This window comes from Cervus canadensis, chromosome 3 (assembly GCF_019320065.1).
Source record: "Cervus canadensis isolate Bull #8, Minnesota chromosome 3, ASM1932006v1, whole genome shotgun sequence".
NCBI lineage: Eukaryota > Metazoa > Chordata > Mammalia > Artiodactyla > Cervidae > Cervus > Cervus canadensis.
Window position 1 is genome coordinate 91874370 of NC_057388.1, and position 23795 is coordinate 91898164.

At 40.4% G+C, this 23795-nt stretch overlaps 1 protein-coding gene across 2 annotated transcripts in view; it reads left to right on the plus strand.

Moving 5' to 3' along the window:
* Window positions 1-23795, plus strand: part of EXOC4 (exocyst complex component 4) — an 811011-nt gene that overhangs the window by 12192 nt on the left and 775024 nt on the right. For both annotated transcript variants that reach the window (XM_043463745.1, XM_043463746.1), the window contains exons 2-3: window positions 8575-8764; window positions 19880-20074. In XM_043463745.1, coding sequence (XP_043319680.1) covers window positions 8575-8764; window positions 19880-20074 — 385 coding nt within the window. The remainder of the gene's footprint in view (window positions 1-8574; window positions 8765-19879; window positions 20075-23795) is intronic.

Sequence of the window (23795 nt, forward strand, 5' to 3'; positions counted from 1 at the left end):
TTTTTTTGAAGAGTTTAGTATTAAAGTTTGCTTCCTTGGAGGAACTGGAATCTGGCTTTTTAAGAATAAGAATTGGATTACTGGCTAGGTTTCCCTTTTTGCATTGGCTACTAGGAACCTCAAAGTTGAATTGGGGGCTCATTTCATACACACTACATTTGTCCATATCACCTGCATACCTGTTTTACATTTATATGGCATTGTTGTTCTACATCTCTTTAACTAGTTCCCCTTTCTCTTTTCTATTGTCTGAATTCTTGTACTAACCATCTCAGATCTTTTTTGGAAAGATGTGGAATAGAATTGAAATGAAACTTGAAAGTAATTATTGTTATTCATTATTCACCATTAACTGTTGTTTGAAAGCTGTCATTCTTTGCCTTGGTGCTAACTCCCAAGCTACTTGAGAGAACCCTCTGGAGTAAGAGCCCGAAAAGCTGTCCCGATCTGGCTCCCAGCCTCTTCCCTGACCTTGTCTCATCACTTCCTCGCTTCTCTGAAGCCACATTGACTTCTCGGCCATTCCTCATTCCTTTAACCAGCCAACCATGTCCTACCTCAGGATCTGTGCATCTACTGTGGTCTCTGGAATCAGTGTTCCCAGGTAGTTAACTCCCCACCCCCCTCCACCCCAGTTTTCTAGAAAGCTCTGTTTAAATGTCGTCTTTTTATTTTTTTGATTAAAAATTAAAAAAAATTATTTTTAATTGAAGGATAATTGCTTTATAATATTGTGTTCATTTCTGCTATACATCCACATGAACCAGCCATAGGTATACATATGTCCCCTCGCTCTCGAACCTCCCTGCATCCTCCCAGCCCACCCCTGGAGGTGGTCATGGACCACCGGCTTTGGGTTCCCTGCATCATGCAGCAAGTCCCCGCTGGCTGTCTGTCTTGCATGTGGTGATACATGTTTCTGTGCTACTGCAGTTTGTCCCACCCTCTCCTTCCCACACTGTCAAGTCTGTTATTTTTATTTTTTTCCTAATTAAAATTTTTTTTTGTCTTTTTCCGGGTCTTCATTGCTGTGTGGGCTTTCCTCTAGTTGTGAAGCTGGGACTACTTACTCTCTAGTTGCCGTGTGGAGGCTTCTCATTGCGGTGGCTTCTCTTGTTGCCGAGCGTGGACTCTGGGGTGCCGGGGGCGGGGGCTGCCGGGCTCTAGAGCAGAGACTCAGTCGTGGCGCACAGGCTTAGCTGCTCTGTGGCACGTGGGATCTTCCCGGACCAGGGATCGAACCTGCGTCATCTGCATTAGCAGGTGGATTCTTCACCGCTGAGCTCCCCGGGAAGCCCCTCAGACGCCCTCTTGACCTGAGCGCCCGTTCTTGGCCTCCTTGTGCCAGAGTCTCCTCCATACCCTGCCTTCACTTTCCCGTAGCTGCTCCCTTGCTCTCCCGGCCTCCATGGGTTGTATGCACGGCTGCTTTCCCCTACTGGACCAGACTGCGCGCCTCCTGAGGGAGGGACTGGTTTTATTCACAGCTCTATCTCACAAGCTGGAGGTGTGTCAGAACTGTTTGTTCTGTGACTGAATGGACTAAACAGGGTCGGGGGAACTCTTGTTGGCCCTTTCCTCGAGATTTCTGAACAGGCATTTCTTTGTGTGAGATAATCTAGCTGCAGTTGTTTCTTCAGGCAGGAAACCACCCTCCATGACCTCTTCAGATCCTGCATTTTGCTGCTACTCATTATTTAGCTTTGCCTAAGCACTTAATGTGCCAGGCACCGTAAGAATACAGAGAAAAGGTCTGATCTCAGTTCATAAATATCCTCAGGCATTTTCCAGCAGGGGAAGCTTTAGGGGGTTGGGGCTAACAGTGTTGTGATTCACAAATGATTTATTTCATTGCTAATAATGTTTCTACCCACGCATTGAGGGCATTTTATATTTTACAAAGTGCATTCACAACGCTTCTCCAATCCTCATGATAATGTGGTGGGGCAGGTTCTCTTATGATCCAGTCTGTTTGACAAGGAAAGAAACAGGCCCAGACATGTTCAGTGACTTGCCCAAGGTCAAAGAGCTTGAAAGTTTCGCAAGATGCCTTATCTTTGACATTTGGTCAGTGTACTAAGACACTTCTGCTGTATTCCTGATGGTAGAATTCTAGATTTTTTTTTGCACCCACTTATTCTGTCTTTGACAGGAAGTTATTGTTTCTCTTGAGTGATGGGTTACCTTTGGGTGACTAGCCCTATTTTCATAGATAGGCGTTTTCTTTTATTTGGTCTTTCCTTTGTCTTTTTTAAGAGTAATATCGACTCTTGTTTACTTTCTCTTGTCTGGACATCATCACTCTATTAAGTCCAAAGTGAAAGCAAAATTGCTCCATAGAAGGAGCCAGTTATGGTGACTAGTTATTTTCCTTTCAAAACACTAGACTGGCTACCCTGAAATATAGAAGCTGGTATCAAAAAGGAAGCTGGCAAACTTGGTTTTAGATCTGCAGTTATTTACCCTGGGTTTTTATGCTTGTTTATAGGGCTTGCTTAGAGCCGATGGCTGTGAATTCACTAGAATCATTTAATGTACATGTTCCTTGTAGCTTAGTGTAGGTACCATGGTCCTTGAGGTCCACTGGGGAAATAAATTCCTTCCTGGGATTAATTAGTCACGGCCAGTGATGTAATTCATCATGCAAATGCCAGAGCTGTCTTAGTGAAAAATTCTTAGTGATCCAGAAATGTGTGTGTCCAGCTTAACTGAAATCTGTGCTTTTATGCTCCTCTATGGACTGGATAGCCCATGGGGTCACAGAGTCGGACATGACTGAGCGACTTTCGTGAACTTAGCAATAGTTTATAAAACATAATGATTTTGAGATGGGAATCAAAAAAGTTCTGAAGAATGATTCCATATCTTGAAAGCATCTTGGGATGGCAACTTCAAGTAGTTTCTCCTCTGTTCCATGTCTTCTTTTAGGTCATGCTTTTTAAACCTTATGTCCAGATTCAAGACTGTTAATACTAAAAAAGCTGCTGGGTGCTCTCCTGACATCTCCTGGCTGTCCACTCCTCTCTTCGCGTGTGGACTGTAGCTTGATTAGGGTGCAGTCCTGCAGCCCAGTAGCTGAAGCCAGGAAAAGCAGGTTTCATAACATGTATAGTGGGAAGGGCATGGATTTTTGACATTATACTTTGTTTTCATTTCTGATGTTAACTGTGTACATTTGTGTAAGTTACTTTACCTCTTTGTTCCTTTGATTGCTGATCTGTAAAAAGGCGGTGATACTGTCTCGCAGGACCATTTTGAGTGTTACCTTAAACTGTGTGTACAAAATAACCACTTTATTGTTTGTATAATCGATAATCAATAATTTGTATTCTGTGCCTCACTTTGATCTTCTTTACCCAAAATGGTGGGACCCAAGAAGTCATGTAAATTTGTGCATTTAGTTTTCAAATCTCCCAAGTAGAGGAAGAGTGAAAGCTGGATTGTCAGCAGTTACTGTCAAAGGGATCTTGGATAATTTTTGGACTCAATATTTACAAAAATGCTACGTAGTTCTAGGTTACATTATTAGAAATAGAGTGCTCTAATTTATGGGTTATAAAACCCCTTTCTATTTGGATGGTCATGTTATACTAGGAGTGTGTTGTGTCAGTTGTGAGTACCACATCTTGAGAGGCAAGGTAGGGAACCTTCTAAAGACCAGACTATCCAGGTTTGAGGCCTGGCTCTGCAACTTAAAAGTTCTGTGCCTCAAATGCACAACTCTGGCTCTTCATATGTAAAAAGAGAACAATGGCACCTACTTCACAGGTTGTTGTCTGGAATAAATTAGTATGTATAAACCACAGAGAGTAATGCAGTAAGTCCTATGTGTGAGTGTCCCTTGTTTTCGAGGGGACTTCAGAAGAAATTAACAAGGCTGGTGGGCTTCCATGTTGTAGAAGAAATGGATGAAGAAACTGGAGCTGTTGAATGTGAGAAAGTATTAAAGAATCCTTTACTATTTAAAGAAAGACTACATAAAAGAGGTAATAGACTTATGTTACTGAAGAAGGCAGAACTAGGATCAGTGGGTAAAGAATCTGCCTGCAATACAGGAAACCTGGGGTCTATCCCTAAGTCGGGAAGGTCCCCTGAAGAAGGAAATGGCAACCCATTCCAGTATCTTTTCCTGGAGAATCCCATGGACAGAGGAGCCTGGCGGACTACAGTCCATGGGGTCGCAGAGTCCAACAGGACTGAGCGAATAACTCTTTCACTCTTTTTTCCCCCAGCATCAATGGGTAGAAATTACAAAGAGGAGGATTTTATTTTAATGAAAGACCTTGTAGCAAGTAGAGCAGTTCAGAATTGTGGGGAGTGGCTTTGTGAGTGAGTGATCTTTTCTTTACCCAGAGGCTTAGCAGGCTGAGGAGAGGTTCCTGACCTGGCTGGCAGGGTGAGCTCAATCACAAGCCTTCTTTTCCATCCTGCTCTCAGTTCAGGTCAGGTGACCCGCTTAAAGTAGGATAATCCCACACTGAAATTCGCTGGGTTTCAGGAGCATGTGGGGGGACTCTCTCCCTAGAATTAGTCTGCTCTTATGGTCTATCATTCATTCATTTTGCAGATATTTAATGTGTGAGGCGTTGTATTTCTGGCCTTGTTTTGTTGAAAACAGGTTGGAAATGAATCTTTGTTGATGGTCGACTATTGCTCAACACCATGCAGTCCCTGGAGGAACCCAATCAATTAGGTTTCATTTTTGTTGGGGGACAGTTCTCCTTGGGAAGGTTGTGTTTCTGAGGTTCTTGTGAGCAAAGTATGGGTGCCCTTTGTTTTAGACTCTCAAGGATGTTTGTTTGACCTGTTTAGAAGGTAGAGATAATTTTTCCCTCCAGAGCAAATGGCAGGCATGTTTACTGTCTAGTATAAAAAATTCAGTTTTCAAAGCTCAGAGTCCTCTTCAGCAACTCGGCAGGCATCCATTTGAGCCCATCTTCCCACTGCCCATGGGACTCGGGGGCAAGCGGTCTGCTCCAAACATGCTGATGCTCTTGCTACTTGCTGTGCTATGACTAATGAAGTCCTTAGCTTCTGACCCACCCAGGAATTTTGTGACTTCTCCCAGCATCCACGAAACTGTGGCAGGCTAACTTGTTAGCTTCTGAGTAGAATAAAGTCTCAGGCTCTTCACTGTTCTTGACATTAAGGAGGAGTAAAGTGAAAGGGAGGTCAGACCTCATTCCCAGAGCCTAATGATCCAGTATTTGGGGGTGAGGAAATTTGAGCCTTTGTCTCTAAATGATGCCCTTTCTATGACATTGTGAAAAACTGCTACTGCCTTTATTGCAGTTAACTACTATTACTACAACAATGGCAGCCACCAACCTTTTTTATGGAGTGCTAGTGATTAAACAAGTGCCAGGCCTTGTTTAATTTCATCCAATTCTCACCCGCAACCCTATAAGGAAGGTATACTTACTATCTCCATTTTATAGGTGGGCAAAAGGAGATACTGTGACCGTGGTCACGTGAGCAGCAGCGGTGGAGCCTGGGTTCCAACCCAAGCAGTTTGATTCCAGAGTAGCCCACAAATCTGTAGGAGATAGGAGCGTAATCTGGAAACAGACTGATGTGGGTTTTGAATTCCTGTACTATCCCTTAGGCTTCCCAGGTGGCGCAGTGGTGAAGAATCCACTTGCCATTGGAGGAGAGGCAAGAGGCTCGGGTGTGATCCCTGGGTCAGGAAGATCCCCTGGAGTAGAAAATGCAACCCACTCCAGTATTCTTACCTGGGAAACTCCATGGACAGAGGAGTCTGGTGGGCTACAGTCCACGGGGTTGCAAAGAGTCAGACATGAGTGAGCCAGTGAGCATACATGCACACCCTAGCCCTTACCCTCATTGTCTGAGATGGGGCAAATTTACCGTCTTAAATCTCAGCTATGGCATCTGTGAAAAGAGAGAGGAAGTATGTTAACAGGACCCAGTCCAGTGGGTTGTTCTGTGGATTGAACATACTTTTTATAAAATGTGCAGCCTCTCTAGATATTAGTGGCCATTATTATTGCTGCTTTCCTTTTCTCTAATTAAAAAACAAAACACTTTTTAAGGTTTTCTGTGGCGGTCCAGTGGGTAAGACCCTGCACTTCCAGTACAGGCAGTGTGGGTTCAATGCCTGGTTGCGGAAGTAAGATTCCACATGCTTCAAGATCAAAAAACGTAAAACAGGAGCAGTATTGTAACATTCAATAAAGACTTCAAAAATGGTCCACAGAAACAGACAAATCCCAAAGCACAAACAAAACTTGAATGGTTTTGTCCTCTCAGAGTGCTCTTATGCAAGAAATTTTTGACTAAAGGCAAATGTCATTCAGCCCAGTTTACATCTAGAGGATGAATTTTGGATGTGGTGGCAAAACATGGCACAGGCTATTTCCTTATACGGATGTTTTCTCTGAAGATGAACATAGGAACTGAAACTCGCTTAGAGACCCACTTTATTCTCATCTTCATTTCAGTAACCCTTTCGGTTTTCTGAATCATTCCTAAGTGTGGTGATGTGTTACAGTGCCAGCTGATGCCCACGAAGATGGTCTCTCAGCCCGACAGTTTCCCTGGTGGTAGCTGTATTAGTAAATGTGAATGATGTCAAATGCTTGGCATGTTTCCTTCCACAGATGGTGGGGAGGAAATCCTGCAAAGCCTCATAAAGATGGCAAACTGACTGAGTGTAGCTTTGAAAAAAGTGGCCATTTGCTGCGAACAGGGGGAACTAATAGTTAAATATCTAGGAACTCTTCGCTTTGGGGCAGTTGATAAATTGAAGGCATTTTCTGATTGTGCTTTATTCTAGATTAACAGCCTGGAAGGTTTCAGATTTAAAGAGCAAAGTTATGTATCATAGAAACAACATGATGACATGCTCAGCCACCCTGTACCCAAATATTGCAAGTAATACTGGTTGCTCTATCTTTGAAACCAAAACTCCACCCGTCTCTACTCTGATTTACTTAATTAGCTCAATGCTTGTGTGTTATTTTCTTCCTGGAAGTAAGCTTCGAGGTAGTCTGGTGTAGGCTTACCAGTTGACAGAGGAGGACACAGGATCTGGCGTGGGAAAGGCCTTCCTTCAAGTCTTGGGGTTCCCAGTGTGTATCCTGTACCGCTCCCTCCCCAGGCGTTGCCTTTGCTTCATTCCATTTCTGTCCCTCCTGTTCCGCTGTTTCATGCTGGACATCATCTCTTGACATCCCTTAACACATTTACAAAATTCTTGTTAGAGGTTAGATTAGTATCAGACTGGCCTGCTGAATCTCCCTCTAAGTTGGAAGATAATGTTTTGTAAATTGTGTGACTCATGAATTAAGATCTTTTGCTCTAAATGACAGTTTGGAAAAAGACTGTTTTACAGTAGTTTGCTTACAAAAATCTGGAAGGGAATAGGTGATTGATTTGCTGACAGACCATCTCCGAAAGCAGTTCTAATGATGGACTTTATAATTGATTGCATCCATCACAGAAAGCCTAAACTACCCCCTCCCTAAATTAAAAAAGATAAATGAAATAAAGTATGCTGAATGTATAAGCTGACAAATCAGAGGGAATTTAATGGAGCGAAATTACGGCAGCCAAGAGATAAGAGAAAAAGGTTTCTTTGTTACTGATTATAACACTAAATTAAAAAAAAATTACTCAAGAAGGATAATAGAGGAAACAAAGCTCTGTGCCCATGTATCAAACTAAGTTATTGAAAGATTTTTAATAAGTGTATCTATCTCATTCGCTGCTTACTGTTGATTCATATCAATCTTGTTAGTGCTGTTGGAAGAATAGTAAATGCAGGGGTTGTCTGGTTTATAATATCAGTTTAGCTGATATTATTGCTGTGTAATGGATTTTTAGAATTACCATGACCTTATTTCTGGGTCGCTGGGGGCTCTGAACCAAATTCAGGTCATTTGAATGAACTGTTTGGAAGGCAGTTCCTCAGTGTAGAAGCAGTTTTACAGTAAGTATGCTTTTGGCTCTGTTATAAAAGACCCAGTGAAAGTGACATCAGCGATGGATATTTATTATCTCCCCTCACAAGGAGTCCTGGGGTGAGGCTGCTGTGGGTTGACCGCTTTAGTGGCCCAGTGATGTGATGGCAGTAGCTTGGCGTTTCTCTTGGCTTTTCCTTCCAGGATTATCACATGGCTAATGTATGATTATCTGAGCTTTGTATAACAATATCCAGTGTTGGGAAGAGGAACTTGCTTCCTGTTAATCTTCTTGGAAGGAAACTACTCCTAGAAGTCCTTAGGTCTTATTGGTCAGACCTGTCAGTGATAAGGGACATGCAGGTACTAGGATTCATTCAAACAAATCGAGACATGCCCAGGCTTTTACAGAGTTCATGCCGCCTGTTTCCTGATCTTGCCAAGGGGAAAAGTGAAGGGGAAGATTCCTTGTTTAGAAAACATATAAATCCACTTACTAGGCTACTGGAATTTACCACGCAAATGTTTCATATTTTCCCTTAGTAACTTGTTTCATTTCCTAGGGGCATGTACCCTCAACTGACTTAACTCTATTTGCTTCTACTTTCAGCTTTTAAGTTTGACTCAGCCTGATACATTCTGTCTTAAATAGGACCCTGTCTACCAGTGATGATGTTGAAGACAGAGAAAACGAGAAGGGGCGTCTCGAAGAAGCCTATGAGAGGTGTGACCGTGACCTGGATGAACTCATTGTACGGCACTACACAGAACTGACAACCGCCATCCGCACCTACCAGAGCATCACAGAGCGCATCACCAACTCCCGAAACAAAATAAAGCAGGTAAGGCTCCATCCCTCTGAGAGCCAGTGGCTGTTGCATCTTCCTTTGGTCCAGGTGTTGTGACTGGGGGAGGTTCCCTGGTGATGGTGATTCAGGTTTCTTTTAGCCCAGGCTGCAGGGGATCACAGAGGGCAGCTGGCCTTGCTTCTTTCCCCCCCTAAGGCTGACCCTTGGCTTCTGCCACGATTTTTGAGGAAGCCTGAAAGGGGAGCTGTTCTAAGACACCAGGGCCTTTTACTGTTAGAGGCTCTCGTTTTAATGTAGCAGATGTAGTCACACATTGTGTGTGTTGCTGTAGCATCGAAAATTTAAAAAAAATTTGGTTTTGAGTGTGTTGCCCCACTTGAAGTTGGTTGTGATTTTCTCCACAGTCATTGTACCTTGTTGGTAGTTTTTGTGAAAATCTCACTCACAAATTATTTAAATGTATAATGAAGTATTTATGAATCTTGAAATTCTTGAATATTCTTCAGTAGTGACAAGCATGTATTTTCATTTTGTAATTGTCTTGCATATTTTGGAGCTGTTTTTCTTTCATTTTCTTCCTCACTTCTCTCTTTCTCTCCTTCCTTCTTTCCTTCCTTCCTTTCCTCTCTCCACCCTTCCCTACTCCCCATCCCTCCCCGCTTCCTTTCTTCTGTGATTGGTCTTTGAAAAACTTTTGGTTCCCAGGTACCACATCTTTACTTCCTAAAGAATAAAGTGGGTTCATAAGGAGTATTTTTATATTTGGCCAAAGGATGAATTGATCAAATAAAGGTTATGTACTGTCACATCATAGTTACGTGGTTTTCGGCTGTGTATTTCGAGGGTCACTTCTTTAATACCTTCTATGACAGCTCTCTGATAAATAACAATTGCTACTACTTACTGAGCACTGATTCTTTGCCCGGCAGAATTATGTCTGTTCCTCAGTCCTCAAATTTAGGATCTGAACTCTGGTCTCCTTGCTCTGAGGTCCTTGATTCTGGTTTTCAGACATCTTTTAAGCAGTACCCTTCCCTGCTCCCCCCCTACCCGCCCCCCCCCCCCAATTCTTTGTAAATGAGATTTTGCAGAATCTCAGCATCCCAGTCGCCTCTTGTTTGGTATTGGGGTGAGAGATGCAGAGCCTGATGCTGGGTCCCATCCTTAGCACTCAGCTGCTGACTCCTAAGCACCTCTGTGGCCAGAGGGCTGCACGGACCATGTGAAAATTAGCGCTGCCCTGTGATGTTTTATTGGTTCGAGAATTCTCTGGATGTATCTGCCCAGGATGGCTGTGCTTCCAGTCTTCTCACATGTTTTCTTTCCTGCCTTCTAGACCTTATATATGTGTAAGCAGGTACCGAAATTATTCTTCTCAGATGCTGTTATATATAAGTTTCAGCCTTGAGTCCAGTTCCACAATCAGTAGGCTCTTAACCTTTTTTGAAGCAATATGCTGACCTCTCTACATTTTAAAATTAACTGGGCATTTTCAAAAGGAATACTGTAATTCTTAGTCTTGACAAGTGGCGAGTTCATCCCATGGATTTATCTGTGTTACTAGGTAAAGCTATAGATCAGTCACCCTAGATTTAAAGCGAACTGTAGTCCATTTTGGCCCAGTATACTGAGCTCAAGAGGGGTCAGAGAGTGAATGTATAGAGCTGCTGACCTGCCGGCTTTGCCTCCGGTAATCACAGTAAGGGTGAAGGACCTCTTGGTATTTGTGTTTTCTGATTAGTCTGCTTGACTGGAGGGACTTTGTCCTGATCACCAGTGAGGCACTGCAGTGGCTTCTGCCTTGACTTCTATCTCTCTGAGTTGATAGCATCTCTGCCCAAACAAAGAGTGTTTGCTGATACTAAGAAAGAGAGGCTCATTTTGATGATATCACACTTGTTTTAGTATCCACAGTCTTTTTTACCATCCTCATTTTTAAGTAGGCCAGAGTTTAGAGCAAAAGGAAACAACAGCAAAAATTTTGTGTTTATTGTATTAGATAGTTGTCGAGTAAATGTTACATAACTCTGTGTTACAGATTAGCTTCAATGTGGGGAAGAGAAAGAAAGGACTAAAAGTCTCTATTCAGGAAAGCCTTTAATGATACATGGGAGAAGAAACATTTTGGGGAAAAATGAAAGGGAATTGGTTTTCATTGTATAATTGGACAATTTTGTACTGTGAAAGTCCATTCCTTATCACCAAGGAAACACTGGTTTCCTCATTAATCTTTGCCTATCGTTTTTTGGCTTTTAATTGCACTTTAGATTATGTACAAAATAAAGGTATGTATATTTCTAAAGTAGAAATGGGGATGATTCACTTCTCATTGGATTATATCATTTCAGAGCCAAGCAACATGTTGAGAACATGTGAATATGAGTTGAAATTTTCTTCCTGTTCTCTGCCAAAAGAATGGGATGAAGATTCACTTAGTAAATATTTGTTGAGTGCCTGCTATGTGCTGGTGGTGTTTTAGATACTGAAATCTGTTTTAGATTTCCATATAATGGACAATATCAATCCCTGTACATGGACCTTACATGCTAGTGGGAAGACACAGGAAAACAGATGCTATTTAGCATCATTGATTTTGTCTCTCTATATTATCTGTTTTGTGCTGAGCATTGCTCTGGGTCCTGGGATATAGAAGTGAGTAAAACAGATAAAAATTCCTGTCCTTGTGGAGTTTACCTTCTAGTCAAGGAAGGCAGGCTATAAATGAGTAAGTAAGAAGGTATAGCAGATGGTAAAGAAGTGCTGTGCTTAAAAAGAAAAAGAATAGAGCATTGCTCTTTTGAATAGAATGGTCAGGGAGGGCTTTACTGAGGTTATATTCAAGCCAGCACCAGAACAAGGTGAAGGAGAGCCCGGGAAAGGATCGCCAGGAAGAGGGAATATCAGGTACAGAAAGATCCTGAAGCAAGAACGTAATTGAAATTTGGGGGAGCAGCAAGATTGGAGCTGGAGCACAGTGGAAAGGAGAGGGGGGAGTGGGAGGGAGAGGACAGAGCTGGAGGTTGGGGTGTCTCAGAGTGGGTCAGGTCATGTGAGGTCTTGATCATTGTAAAGATTTGCGTATGAACTCTTGAGTGTGATGGAAATCATTTTAAGGTTTTGAGTACAAGAATGGCCAGCTGTGTCTAACATTTTAAAAGGGCCACTCTAGCTGCTCTGAGAATAGATTTTATTGGGAGCCAGGGAAGATGAAGATGTCCACATCTGTACTTTGTTACCTTTTAAAGCTTTTGAGAACATGGAAACGTTTACACTGTTTACATAGAACTGTTTACAACTTGGTATTTCATGTATGGATTTGTGCTGGTAGAATCTCTGTCCTTGAGGATATGTGAGTTGACAGATGGATTTGATTCTTCCCAGATGCCCCAAACTTCTTTACATCAGTCAAGTCCATTTGGAGTTTTTTCAGGATTAAATGTGTAAATGAAATGCCATGTATGATTGATCAGATCAGTCATGTGGATAAGTAAAACAGTTGGGCTATCTTCTTACCATTGAATATGTTGCTATTGCGTACAAATGAGATGTTAGTACATGAGAAAGCTTCAGAATCTATAGGACCTACCAGTGTCTCTTGTAATGACTTATCGCAACACCAAGAATAGATGAATATGAATGGATATGAGTTGGGGACTTGGGCTGTGTGGGTAGTGATTGTTGGTAGTAGTTGAATTTGAATGTTTCTCCCATCTTGTACTAAGTAGATGAGAAGTCACCAGATTTCTTTAAAGACGCTAAGTACTCATCTAATGCTTATGGAAGCAGGTAGGCTGAAGCTGGGAAAGATTGAAGGTGGGAGGAGAAGGGGACGACAGAGGATGATATGGTTGGATGGCATCACCGACTCAATGGACATGAGTTTGAGTAAATTCCAGGAGTTGGTGATGGACAGGGAGACCTGGCGTGCTGCAGTCCATGGGGTCACAAAGAGTCAGACATGACTGAGTGACTGAACTGACTGAGGCTGCAGGGAAAACACAGAAAATTGCCTCTGTTGTGATGTGTGCACAAACTTTTTATGTTTTGCCCCAATTTTGGCTATTCTGTTGGTGCTGAACCAAGCTGTTAAATCATTTTTCTTGCCTGTAATTGGAAATAACCATATGTGAATATTAAAGTGAAGTTGTTAGGGCTTAATCACTGAGTAATGTAACACTGATTATTTAACATTTAAATAAAATAATTTTGTGGCTTTTTATATGAAAGTATACATTGAAAAGTGGAATTAGAGCAAAGAATAACCTTAATTAATATAAAAAATAAAGTCACAGGAGAATAAGATGATTTTGGTAGGAAGTTATTTTAAGCCCAGATGTAAGATAGAAAACCCTAGTTGCTTGTATGAGAAAGGGAAAAAAAATCTAGAAATGGACATGGTACACTGTGGGCAAGAATGAGATAGCATCATTGAAAATCTAGGCAGTAGTCTGGATAATGAATGTAGCCACAGGAACTACAAGGGAACCTTTTCATTAAGTTTAACTGTATCTCTATTTATGTTCTGTATCCATACTCAGCAACTCAAAAAGATGGTGTTGCCTTTAGAAAGGGTTGAGTGGAGCCTCTCAGAACTTAAGTCCTTAAATTGGAAGCTGAAAAACTAAGGGGCAAAAAGCATGGAAAGTAAGTTTGAGTGTAATTTAAAATAGATCTTTAGTTCCAAAGGGCTTTTAAGCAGAGCAGTAAGTAGTGTTTCTGAAGCTCATTCTTTTGAGATACTGTCTATAAGACTGTGGAAAAAGTGGATTGGACACAAGTAAGGAGGATTCCCATAAAAATGCTTGTACATGGGTTTGTTTTTTACTGCAAAAAAAGAGAAAATGTGATACTTTTAGAAATAAAAATAGTGTTGATTGCTAGATTTTCACTTACCGTCCCTTGTTTCTAGGGAATTTTGCAGGGTATTTCTGGTCTACAGTATCAGTGAGGTGCTTGCACGTTTGTTGGACTTTATTACAGATAATGCAATGCGTACACTCAAAGGTCTTCCCCTCCTCGGCTTATCTTATACTTAATCTAAGCTCAGTGATTTTCTGGTTTTAAGACTTTAGAGTTAAGGCTCCCCACATCCCCCGTACCTCCCTCAGCATCCTCCTATCAGATGCGCCTATCACGTTGTTCAGAGGCCCCCATTTGTTTCCTCCTCTCTTGATCTTTCCCAAGGCAGGGCTGCAAAATCTTGAGATTTCTGCTTTATGTATCTCACATATCTCTTCACAATGACCTGTTGGGCCCTTTGTTCTTTTATTTTCTCTTTTTCTAATAGTCTCTAATTAAAGTGATTTAGTTCTTACCATTTCTTGAAACTGAAATTCCTGCTATTTCTGAGCAGATGATTTGGAGCAACTATAAAGTTACTAAAATTCTAAGGAAGCAGAGGAAACTTGCGTTTGAGGAAGGGTTTCTTTACTTGGGTTTTGATGTCACGATTTCAAAAGCTTGACTCTTCATGGATTTATTTAAGGAAGAAACAGTAACAGAGTTTTTGAATCTTGGCTATCTTGATAAATCAGAATGGAATTAAAATGCTGTCACCACATTTCTAAAAGAACAGGCATTTGAGAAATAAAGGTTTAGGTGGAATATGATATCTTTCTTACATTTAAAAGATGCCATTCTTACATTTAAAAGGTGCCATTATTCACTGATGGATATAGTCCTGTTTCTCCCCTCCCTGTTTCAAAAATTTTATCTATTGAGCTAGAGATTGCACAGAATGAAGTGCATTATTTTTAGAGTACAGTTCAATGAGTTTTGGCAAATGTATATATCCTTAAATGTGTTTCCATTGCTTCAGAGAGTTCTCTTCTGCCTCTTTATAGGCAATAACCACCACCCCCCTACCCCCTACCCCATCCTGCTTCAAACAAATACTGATTTGAAATCTATTCGCACATATTTTTGTTTCTTCTGGAACGTTGGAGTATACACTCTTGTGTCTGGCTTCCTTTGCTCAGCCTTAATGTTGACATTCATGTTTCTTCCCTTTTATTGCTGACTGGTATTCCCCCCATCACCCCGTTTTAAAAGAACATCTCTTCATAACTGTGACTTTCTGATCAAAAAGCTGAAGCCTCAGGGCAATTCAGTTTTAAAAGTTCTTGTAGCTTTTTTACGTCTGCATCTTCAGCTAAATTCAATTTAGGGAATCATTTTGGTGATGTTCATTTTCCACACAGCCTGATGCCATCTCTCCTACCCCCAAACCCACCCACACATTCTACCTTCCTTTTTATTTTTCCTCCATTTAGTAAGCAAAAATGAGGAGTGAGCGGATTACATTGTATATTCTGTATGAAATGCCATAATGGTCTTTTTCCAATCAGAAGGGAGTTTGCCGAGCTTTACTCACACACTGTAAGTTTATCTTTCACTCTCTTGATCAGGAGCCTAGTTGGGTGTTGTATGACATAAAATTTATTTTTAACTGTTGCCATAGTAACCATTACACACAGGGGAAAAAGCTGAAAAGTATAGAACCAAGGTTATATGAGTAGAATATCGGAAATTAGATTTTGATAGATTTCAACTAAGATTTAAAATAGAATGGATTTAATAGCTAGAGTTCTTAACCCAGGGACCAAGAAGTCCTAGAGGGATCTAGGAATGGCCTTGAGAAATGTGTTTTAAAAAGTCAAATAAAATCACAAATGCTGATTAAAAACCAGCTCTTCCCTACCTCATCCTACCATAATACTGATTTTATACTTCAGTATGAAATTTCTTTTATTTTTTCGCCAGATATTTGTATTTCTATATTTCAAAGTAATAAGCTTATACTACTTTTCTGGATTTTTCTATCTTAGACATTATGTGTGTTAGTTGCTCAGTCATGTTTGACTCTTTGCAACTGTATGGACTGTAGCCCGCCAGGCTCCTCTGCCCGTGGAATTCTCCAGGCAAGAATACTGATGGTGTTAGTCACTCAGTCGTGTCCGACTCTTTGTGATCCCACAGCCTGTAGCCCACCAGCCTCCTCTGTCTGTGGAATTATTCTGGCAAGAAAAGCGGAGTGGGTAGCCATTTCCTTCTCCAAGACATTGTATATGAGGTTCCAGTTATGGTTCCCCCCTTCACTTTTCCCCCACATCTCCCCTCCTCTTCTCCCCTCATCCTTTCTGTATAGTTTTATCCTAGTTTTTGGTTAAATAACTGGTGCTTATTTTATTCAGTTCAGTTCAGTCACTCAGTCGTGTCCAACTCTTTGCAGCCCCATGGACTGCAGCACGCCAGGCCTCCCGGTCCATCACCAACTCCCGGAGTCTACCCAAACTCATGTCCATTGAGTCGGTGATGCCATCCAGCCATCTCATCCTCTGTTGTCCCTTCTCCTCCCGCCCTCAATCTTTCCCAGCATCAGGGTCTTTTCAAATGAGTCAGCTCTTTGCATCAGGTGGCCAAAGTATTGGAGTTTCAGCTTCAACATCAGTCCTTCAATGAACACCCAGGACTGATCTCCTTTAGGATGGACTGGTTGGATCTCCTTGCAGTCCAAGTGACTCTCAAGAGTCTTCTCCAACACCACAGTTCAAAAGCATCAATTCTTCAGCGCTCAGCTTTCTTCACAGTTCAACTCTCACATCCATACATGACCACTGGAAAAACCATAGCCTTGACCAGACGGACCTTTGTTGGCAAAGTAGTGTCTCTGCTTTTTAATATGCTGTCTAGGTTGGTCATAACTTTCCTTCCAGGGAGTAAGCGTCTTTTAATTTCATGGCTGCAGTCACCATCTGCAGTGATTTTGGAGCCCAGAAAAATAAAGTCAGCCACTGTTTCCATTGTTTCCCCATCTATTTGCCATGAAGTGATGGGACTGGATGCCATGATCTTAGCTTATTTTATCATAATGACATAAATGTTTACATCTAAGCCATCCAGCATACTGTTTTTGTTTGTGCAATATTTTTGTTGTTTTTCTTGGAGTTAATGACTGGAGAATCCCCTTGTGTTTGTTCTGCATCAGTTTCCCCCTTTGATGGATCCTGTGTATGTTCTCTTGTTTTCCTCTTGTATTGATGGAGTGTGTTCTTCAGTAGTTTGGTGAGATACAGCACAAATGAGGTCTATTTTTTTGAGAGCTTGTGTGTCTGAAAGTGTCTTTATTTTTTTCTTCACTCTTGATTGAAAGTTTTTCTAGGAAATAATTCTTAGGATTTTGAAGAAATATTATTCCTTTGTCTTGTAGCTTTTAGTGGTACTATTGAGATGTGTTCTGATTCACAATCCTTTATGTGGGTTTTTTTTTTTTTCTTCCTTTGAAAGCTTTTAGAATTGTCTATATCTTTGTGTTCTTACAAGTCAGGATAAGGTGCCCTGGCTTTGGTCTTTTTTCACTCCATTGTCTTGAACACTTGGTGTGCCTTTTCAATTGGAAAATTCATATCTTTTGCTCTGGAACATTTTATCTTATTTTTTTTTTCTCCACTCTCATTTTTCTTCCCCTGGTATCCTTCTTTGGATCAATCACCCCATTTTCTTTTCTCACCTATTTTCCTTTCTTTGTTTTTCTGTGTCTTACTCTTTGGAGATTTCAAAAGTCTCTTTTTTTTTTTTTTAATTTTTTTATTAGTTGGAGGCTAATTACTTCACAACATTTCAGTGGGTTTTGTCATACATTGATATGAATCAGCCATAGTCAAAAGTCTCTTTTAACCTTTATTGGATTTTTTTTTTTTTTTTGCTATCATTTTATAATTTCCAAGAGCTGGTTTTCATTCTCTGAATTTTTTTTTTTTTATAGCATCCTATTCTTGTTTCACTGATGTAATACCTTTTTCCCCAAGGGATACTCATCATAGATTTCAAAAATTTCTTTTTCCTCCCTTAATTTCTGTTTCCCTACTCCACTCAGCACCTTTTTCTTTTACTTGTCTTTCCATATTACAGGCTTTCCTTGACTGTATGGTGATCCTTGGCTGACGGCATGGGTGGGGGAGGAAGGTGTACTACGAAGCTCGGAGCATGTGGTGGGACTCGTCTTGTGATGATTGGGTAGGGACCCAACAGTTTCTTTGGTCGAGCTTCAAATGTCACTGTTGATAGGTCTTTTCAACTGGTTGTTTTTCCCAGGGGAGTGCCATATGTTTCCCGTATTGGGGCTGAGAGTCAAGCTGAGTTTTACTGGAGCCAACCTGGCAAGGAGGTTGAGTGTCAAAAGAGGGCTGAGGACCTTACTTGTTGGTGGGTCCGCTTTGACCTCATCTTCCTGTTTCCTGCCCAGCGCCTGCCTGCCTTCCTCCTCTCAGCTGGCTGACATTTCCTGGTCCAGATTCCTTCTAGTTCAGTTTCTTCAGATTGTAAACCTATTTGGCCAGAGCTGAGGGGGAGGGAATTACACATCTGTGTGGTTTGATGAAGATGGTTGAGGACTCAAAATACTTTCCACTCTTGTACCTTTTTTTTTTTTTTTTTTGATAAATTGCTATCTATGGGTCTGCTGGCTAAGTTTTTTGGCTGTGCTATGTAGCATGTAGGATTTTAGTTTCCCAACCAAAGATCAAACCCACAACCCCTGCACTGGGAGCATGGAGTCTCCATCAGTGAACCACAAGGGAAGTCCCTCCACCCTGAATTCTTGCCTTTAGTATCTTGGTGCTTCTTTTTCAGTCTTAACTAACCCCACTTGATGCTGTCCATCTTCTTCAGTTTCCAAGGATTTCTTGCCATCCTTACTGTTCCCCTCTCTCTGTTTTCTCTTTTCTTAGTGTTTTATGCTAAAAAGGAGTTATTTCACTATCTCTTTAGGGTTGCCGGAAGGATTAGGGGTCATTAGACTCCTCTTCGCCAGATTGTTAAAGGGGTCTATCACTCTCTCAAAAGCTAAGTCATTCTACTATGCTTATCAGGAGAGAGTACAGAGTGCCCTTACTTAGGGCTCTTTTTACATTGGAGAGTTTGATAAAAGTATGATTTACAAAAGGATAAAAGTTGTCCTTAAGTTGTCGGATTGGATTAGATGCTGTCTCAAGACACCTTCTCATTTTAGCATTCAGTCATCCTGTTTTCCATATTTTTTGGAAAGATGTTAAAATTTAGTTTTATAATCATCAAAAAAAAAAAAAGCATCCGTGAGTCTGTGTGCCACAACACTAAATATTGTAGAAGACGACAGATACTTTAATTGTTACAAACATGGTAGACTTTCTCGAGTGATGGGAATGTCCTATACATTAATGAACGTTTGAATTATGCAGGTGTGTATACATTTGCTAAAACTCTTCAAGTGATATCCCTTCATGTATACATTTTACCTCATACAGAAAACCAAAACTATAAACAAATATGAAATTCTAACTTAAGTAAAGACACATGTAAAGGAATGTCAAAAGTATATAAAAGTAGTTCTGTAAATTGTGAAAGCTCATGATTTTTACTGTATCATGCTATAAAAATAAAAATTTTTTAATTAGGGTAGGAAGTGGAAATGCACTTATCCTGAACCTTGTGACTACCCCTCCCTGCTTCTCTTCTCCTTTGTTATCAAGCTTTGCTTATCGATGCTGGCGCCAAGCTGTGCAGATCTATGAGAATGCTGGCAATTGTCTTATTTAATATCTAAAAATCAGAATACATGGCAAAAAATTCTTGGCATGTTTTAATTCTCTTTATTTCATGATTGCCAAGCTGACTTTGCTTTCATTTTAGTCAGTTGAGATGATCATCCAGTTCCTTGGTTATAAAATTCAGCTAAAGTTTTAGACCTCGAAGGATGAGCCAAGTGATTCATCAGCTGAATAGGAACTATGCCAGGAAGAATGGAGAAGGATTGATAGCGTGGTCTCTCAAATTAGTCACTCCCTTCTAGACATACTAACTTAGGTGTGGAACTTCCTATTTTCAGAGTGTTTTGTAGCCTGAGTAATTTTTTTCTAAATTACTCAGAGGTAGGTTAGGAGTAATTCTCTCATCTCACAGGAAGGAGAATACAGAGAAGTGGAGACCTAAGCAAGTGAGTCTGCGTCTGAACCAGGATTAGAATTCTGCATGTAGATTAGCCTCAGGAGAATGGGTGGCAGTGAGAACTAGGGACTGTTACAGTGGTAATGGTGAAGAATACAAACCACATTGTAGGTTTAGCCTGGCAAGACTTTGGACTGACCCAAGATGGAAACTGTTCTGTTGCAGGTAAAAGAGAATCTGCTTTCATGCAAGATGCTATTGCACTGCAAAAGAGATGAGCTTCGGAAGCTGTGGATTGAAGGAATTGAACATAAGCATGTTCTGAACCTGCTGGATGAAATCGAGAATATCAAGCAAGTGCCTCAAAAGCTGGAACAGTGCATGGCCAGCAAGCACTATCTCAGTGCCACCGACATGCTGGTAAGGGCACTGCCTGCACTCCTGGGCGTTTCTGCTGAGATAGAAGAGTGCTTCCTTCTGTTCCCTCTGAATTCTGTCCCTCTCAAAGCACATGACAAACTGCCCTCTGGGCATTCACGAGCCCTTGCAGGTGAAGCCTGCCTGGTCCTCCTCCTGGTTTCAGTGTTTGCAATGGGAGGCTATGGTTATTTACGTTGTCTGCCTTTGGAACAATGGCAAGCAGTCTGATGGTAAGAAACCAGGACCTGTCATGTTGGAATGGTAATGAGAGGTGTTAGTTGGAGTGTCAAAGGAAGATAGTTCAGTTCAGTCGCTCAGTCGTGTCCGACTCTTTGCGACCCCATGATTCGCAGCACGCCAGGCCTCCCTGTCCATCACCAACTCCCGGAGTTTACTCAAACTCATGTCCATTGAGTCGGTGATGCCATCATGAATCCCATTTTGAAGAATGAAATCTGCATGAGAGAGAACTTTCGGAGATTTCTGAACTATAGGTTGCACAAATTCTGTGAAAGAATGTTTACATTAGGGTTTTGTTTTGTTTTCCTTTAAGTTGATAAGAAAGAAAATAATTTTCAGGGGAATAATTCTGGAAGTAACTTTATCCAGCAGCAGTATGCTATAGACTAGCCTTTATCCTGTGTCTTCATCCTTTCTGCTACTTTCTGAATTAGCAGTGAAAATTCAAGAGATGGTTGCAGCTGGTGGTACACATGGCTGAGAGTCAGGATAATGAATAAAAAATAAAAAAAAATACAAATCTTGCTTCCTAAAAACCTTAACCTTCCAGAGCCTGTGGCTCTGAACGGGGGCTGCTCATTTTGCCTCCTCCTCCTAAACCAACTCCCTGTTTCCTTCTCACAGTTGTCTGGGGATGAAGGAAACTCTCAGAAGCAGATGGACTGTATTTGGATTTTCTTTTCCATGATAGGTGAAAGTCCCTTATCTTTGTTTCAGCAAATTAGATTGCCTGTAACTCTGGAAGGAAAAAAACCAAGACACTGAGAGGAATTAATGGGAGCAAAACAGGTTAAATCCTCTAAGTGGTTCTAATTCATTCTGACTTTCAAGAAGAATTTTGCTTGAAGTCTGTCATAGGAAGGTTTAAAGGAAACTTGATAACCAAGAGATGAGATGTGCCATGATATTCTCTCATATATTAAAACCTGGTTATGTGATAGTGAATTTCCACAGTGGAAGGAGGTTAATAATGGTCTTTTCTTCAGAGTGGCAAAATAATTGGTTATTTTCAGTATCTTTATAGTGTCATCTTCCTTAATAATGACTATATGGTGTCCAATAAAAAATTTACTCACCTCTCAGCTTTACTGTTGGTTTATATGTTAGGACGGCATGCGTGCATGCAGACTCAGTCACTTCAGTCATGTTCGACTCTTTGTGACCCCATGGACTGTAGCCCACCAGGCTACTCTGTCCGTGGGATTCTCCAGGCAAGGATACTGGAGTGGGTTGCCATGTCCTCTTCCAGGGGATCTTCCTGATAGAGGGATCGAACCCATGTCTCTTGCCTCTCCTGCGTTGGCAGGTGGATTCTTTATCCACTGAGCCACCTGGGAAACTCAGGAAGGCATATATGTACTAAATATTCAAGACTTAGCGGTCAGAATAGATAAGCTTATATATATACACATATATATATTTGTGTAGCATTTATACATCTATTTGAACCATGATTTTTTGTACTGGACCTGTTTTTAAGTTAGTGCCATATATTAAAAAATAGGTTGTTAATGTTTATTTTGGTGTTATGTTCATTTTAGGATTTCAGATTTTAGGACTAGCCTTTATTCCTCAAGGGCTAATTTATTTAAGAGCTAATTAATGATACCATATATATATTTTTGAACTTATTTACTTAAGGACCTCATTAAATATTTCTGTAACTTCTTAGTTGTAAGTTGCAGAAATTCAGCTCTAGCTAGCTTAGGTAAGAGAATTGCTTTACCCATATAGCCAGTCTGCTAAAAGAATGAGCATCTATGTGGAAGGCCATCTATATGGTCTTCCTGCATTAAAAAAGTTTTTTTTCTATAGACTTTTTTCCACATGTGGGCAGAGTTTTGGTGTTTGGGGAAAAAAAGGGTTGTAAGCTATTATCTTATATCTTTCCAGCTTTGCAGAGGAAAATAATCTTTTAATTCAGAAATATGGGCTTAGTATTAATTAGTCAGCTTGGGTACTATGATTATCAATTCTAAGTAAAACTATGTGATTGAGGGACATGGGAGGCCTGGGGAGTTGGTTGAAAAGAAAGGGCAGTCACTTCTAAAAAAGAGTGAGGGTGAGAGGTACATTTCTCAGAAGTTCCTCTTTTTTTCTGTTTGTAGTTCTTTATGTACTGTGGATACTAATTTTTTGTTAGATGGATTGTAAATATCTTTTCCCAGTTGGTAGTATCTTTTTGTTTATGGTGTCTTTTATTAAACAGTTTTAAAATTTAATTCAACAATGTTTTTCAGTCTTTTTTTCCTTTGTTATGTGACTTCTTTTGAGAAATTTATTTTTTTTTTATCCCATTGTCACAAAGATAATTTCTTATACCGTTTTCTTTAATCCACTTAAAATGTATATGGCGTGAACTAGAGATCTGATTTTACCTTCTGTATACCTGCTTGGCTCAAGCCGTTTATTGAATTCATTTCCTACTGATTTATAGTTCCACCTTGGTCACATACCAAGTTTGCATATGTGCATGGGTCTGCTTCTGAGCTCTTTATTTCGTTTAGTTGGTCTTGTCTATATCTGCACCAAAACCATGCTGTTTTAATTACTATAATTTTATAATATATCTTGATAGCAGGTGAAGACATTCCCTCACTTTGCTATTCAGAACTATTCTTGACACATTTTATTTTTTAATTTTACTCTTTACATATTTATTGTTTATCTTCACACATTTATTATTTTACTCTTCCATATGAATTTTAGTATCAGCTCATCAGGTTCCATGAAAAGCACGAGAGGAACTTTTAAAAAAACTTCTTGGCCATGCTCTGCAACATTTGGGATTGTAGATCACTAACCAGGGATGGAACCCCTTGTCCCTTGCATAGAAAGTGTGGAAACTTAGCCACTGGACTGCCGGAGAAGTCCCAACATGATGAAATTTTGATTAGATTTAGGAGAATGTCATCTTGGTAATAGTGTCTTTCAGTGAACAGGCTCTCTCTCATTTACTGAAGTTTTAATTTGTGTCCTTTATAATAATAATGCTTAGTAATGTCCTCCTTTAATGGCACTACATGTCTGTGTTCGTTGTACTTGTTACTGTCAGCTTCTGGCTGCTTTTTAAAGCCGTGGCTCTTAATTGTAATTTCTAGTTATTTGTTAATGATGTACATGGATGGGATAGATTTCTTTTTTTATGAACCATACATTTCTTTAAACCTAATCCTTATCCTTCCTACTTGGAAAATGATGATTTATCCTTTAAGATGTGGCTCAAATTTCATCGAGTTTCTGAATGCCCTAGGTAATTAGATAATTACCTTGTTTTTTAAAAAAATGAATTATTATATATTCATTGTAGTATTAATGCTTAACATAAGTATATTTGTTTCCATAAGCTGCGTGTATTTCACAGGAATATAATTGCTTTTGTTTGTATGGTAGGTCATTAAGGGCAGGGGCTATGTCTTACCTATTTTTGTGTACCCTGTACTTAGTGTAATGCACTTCACATAGTCAAGTTCACTGACGA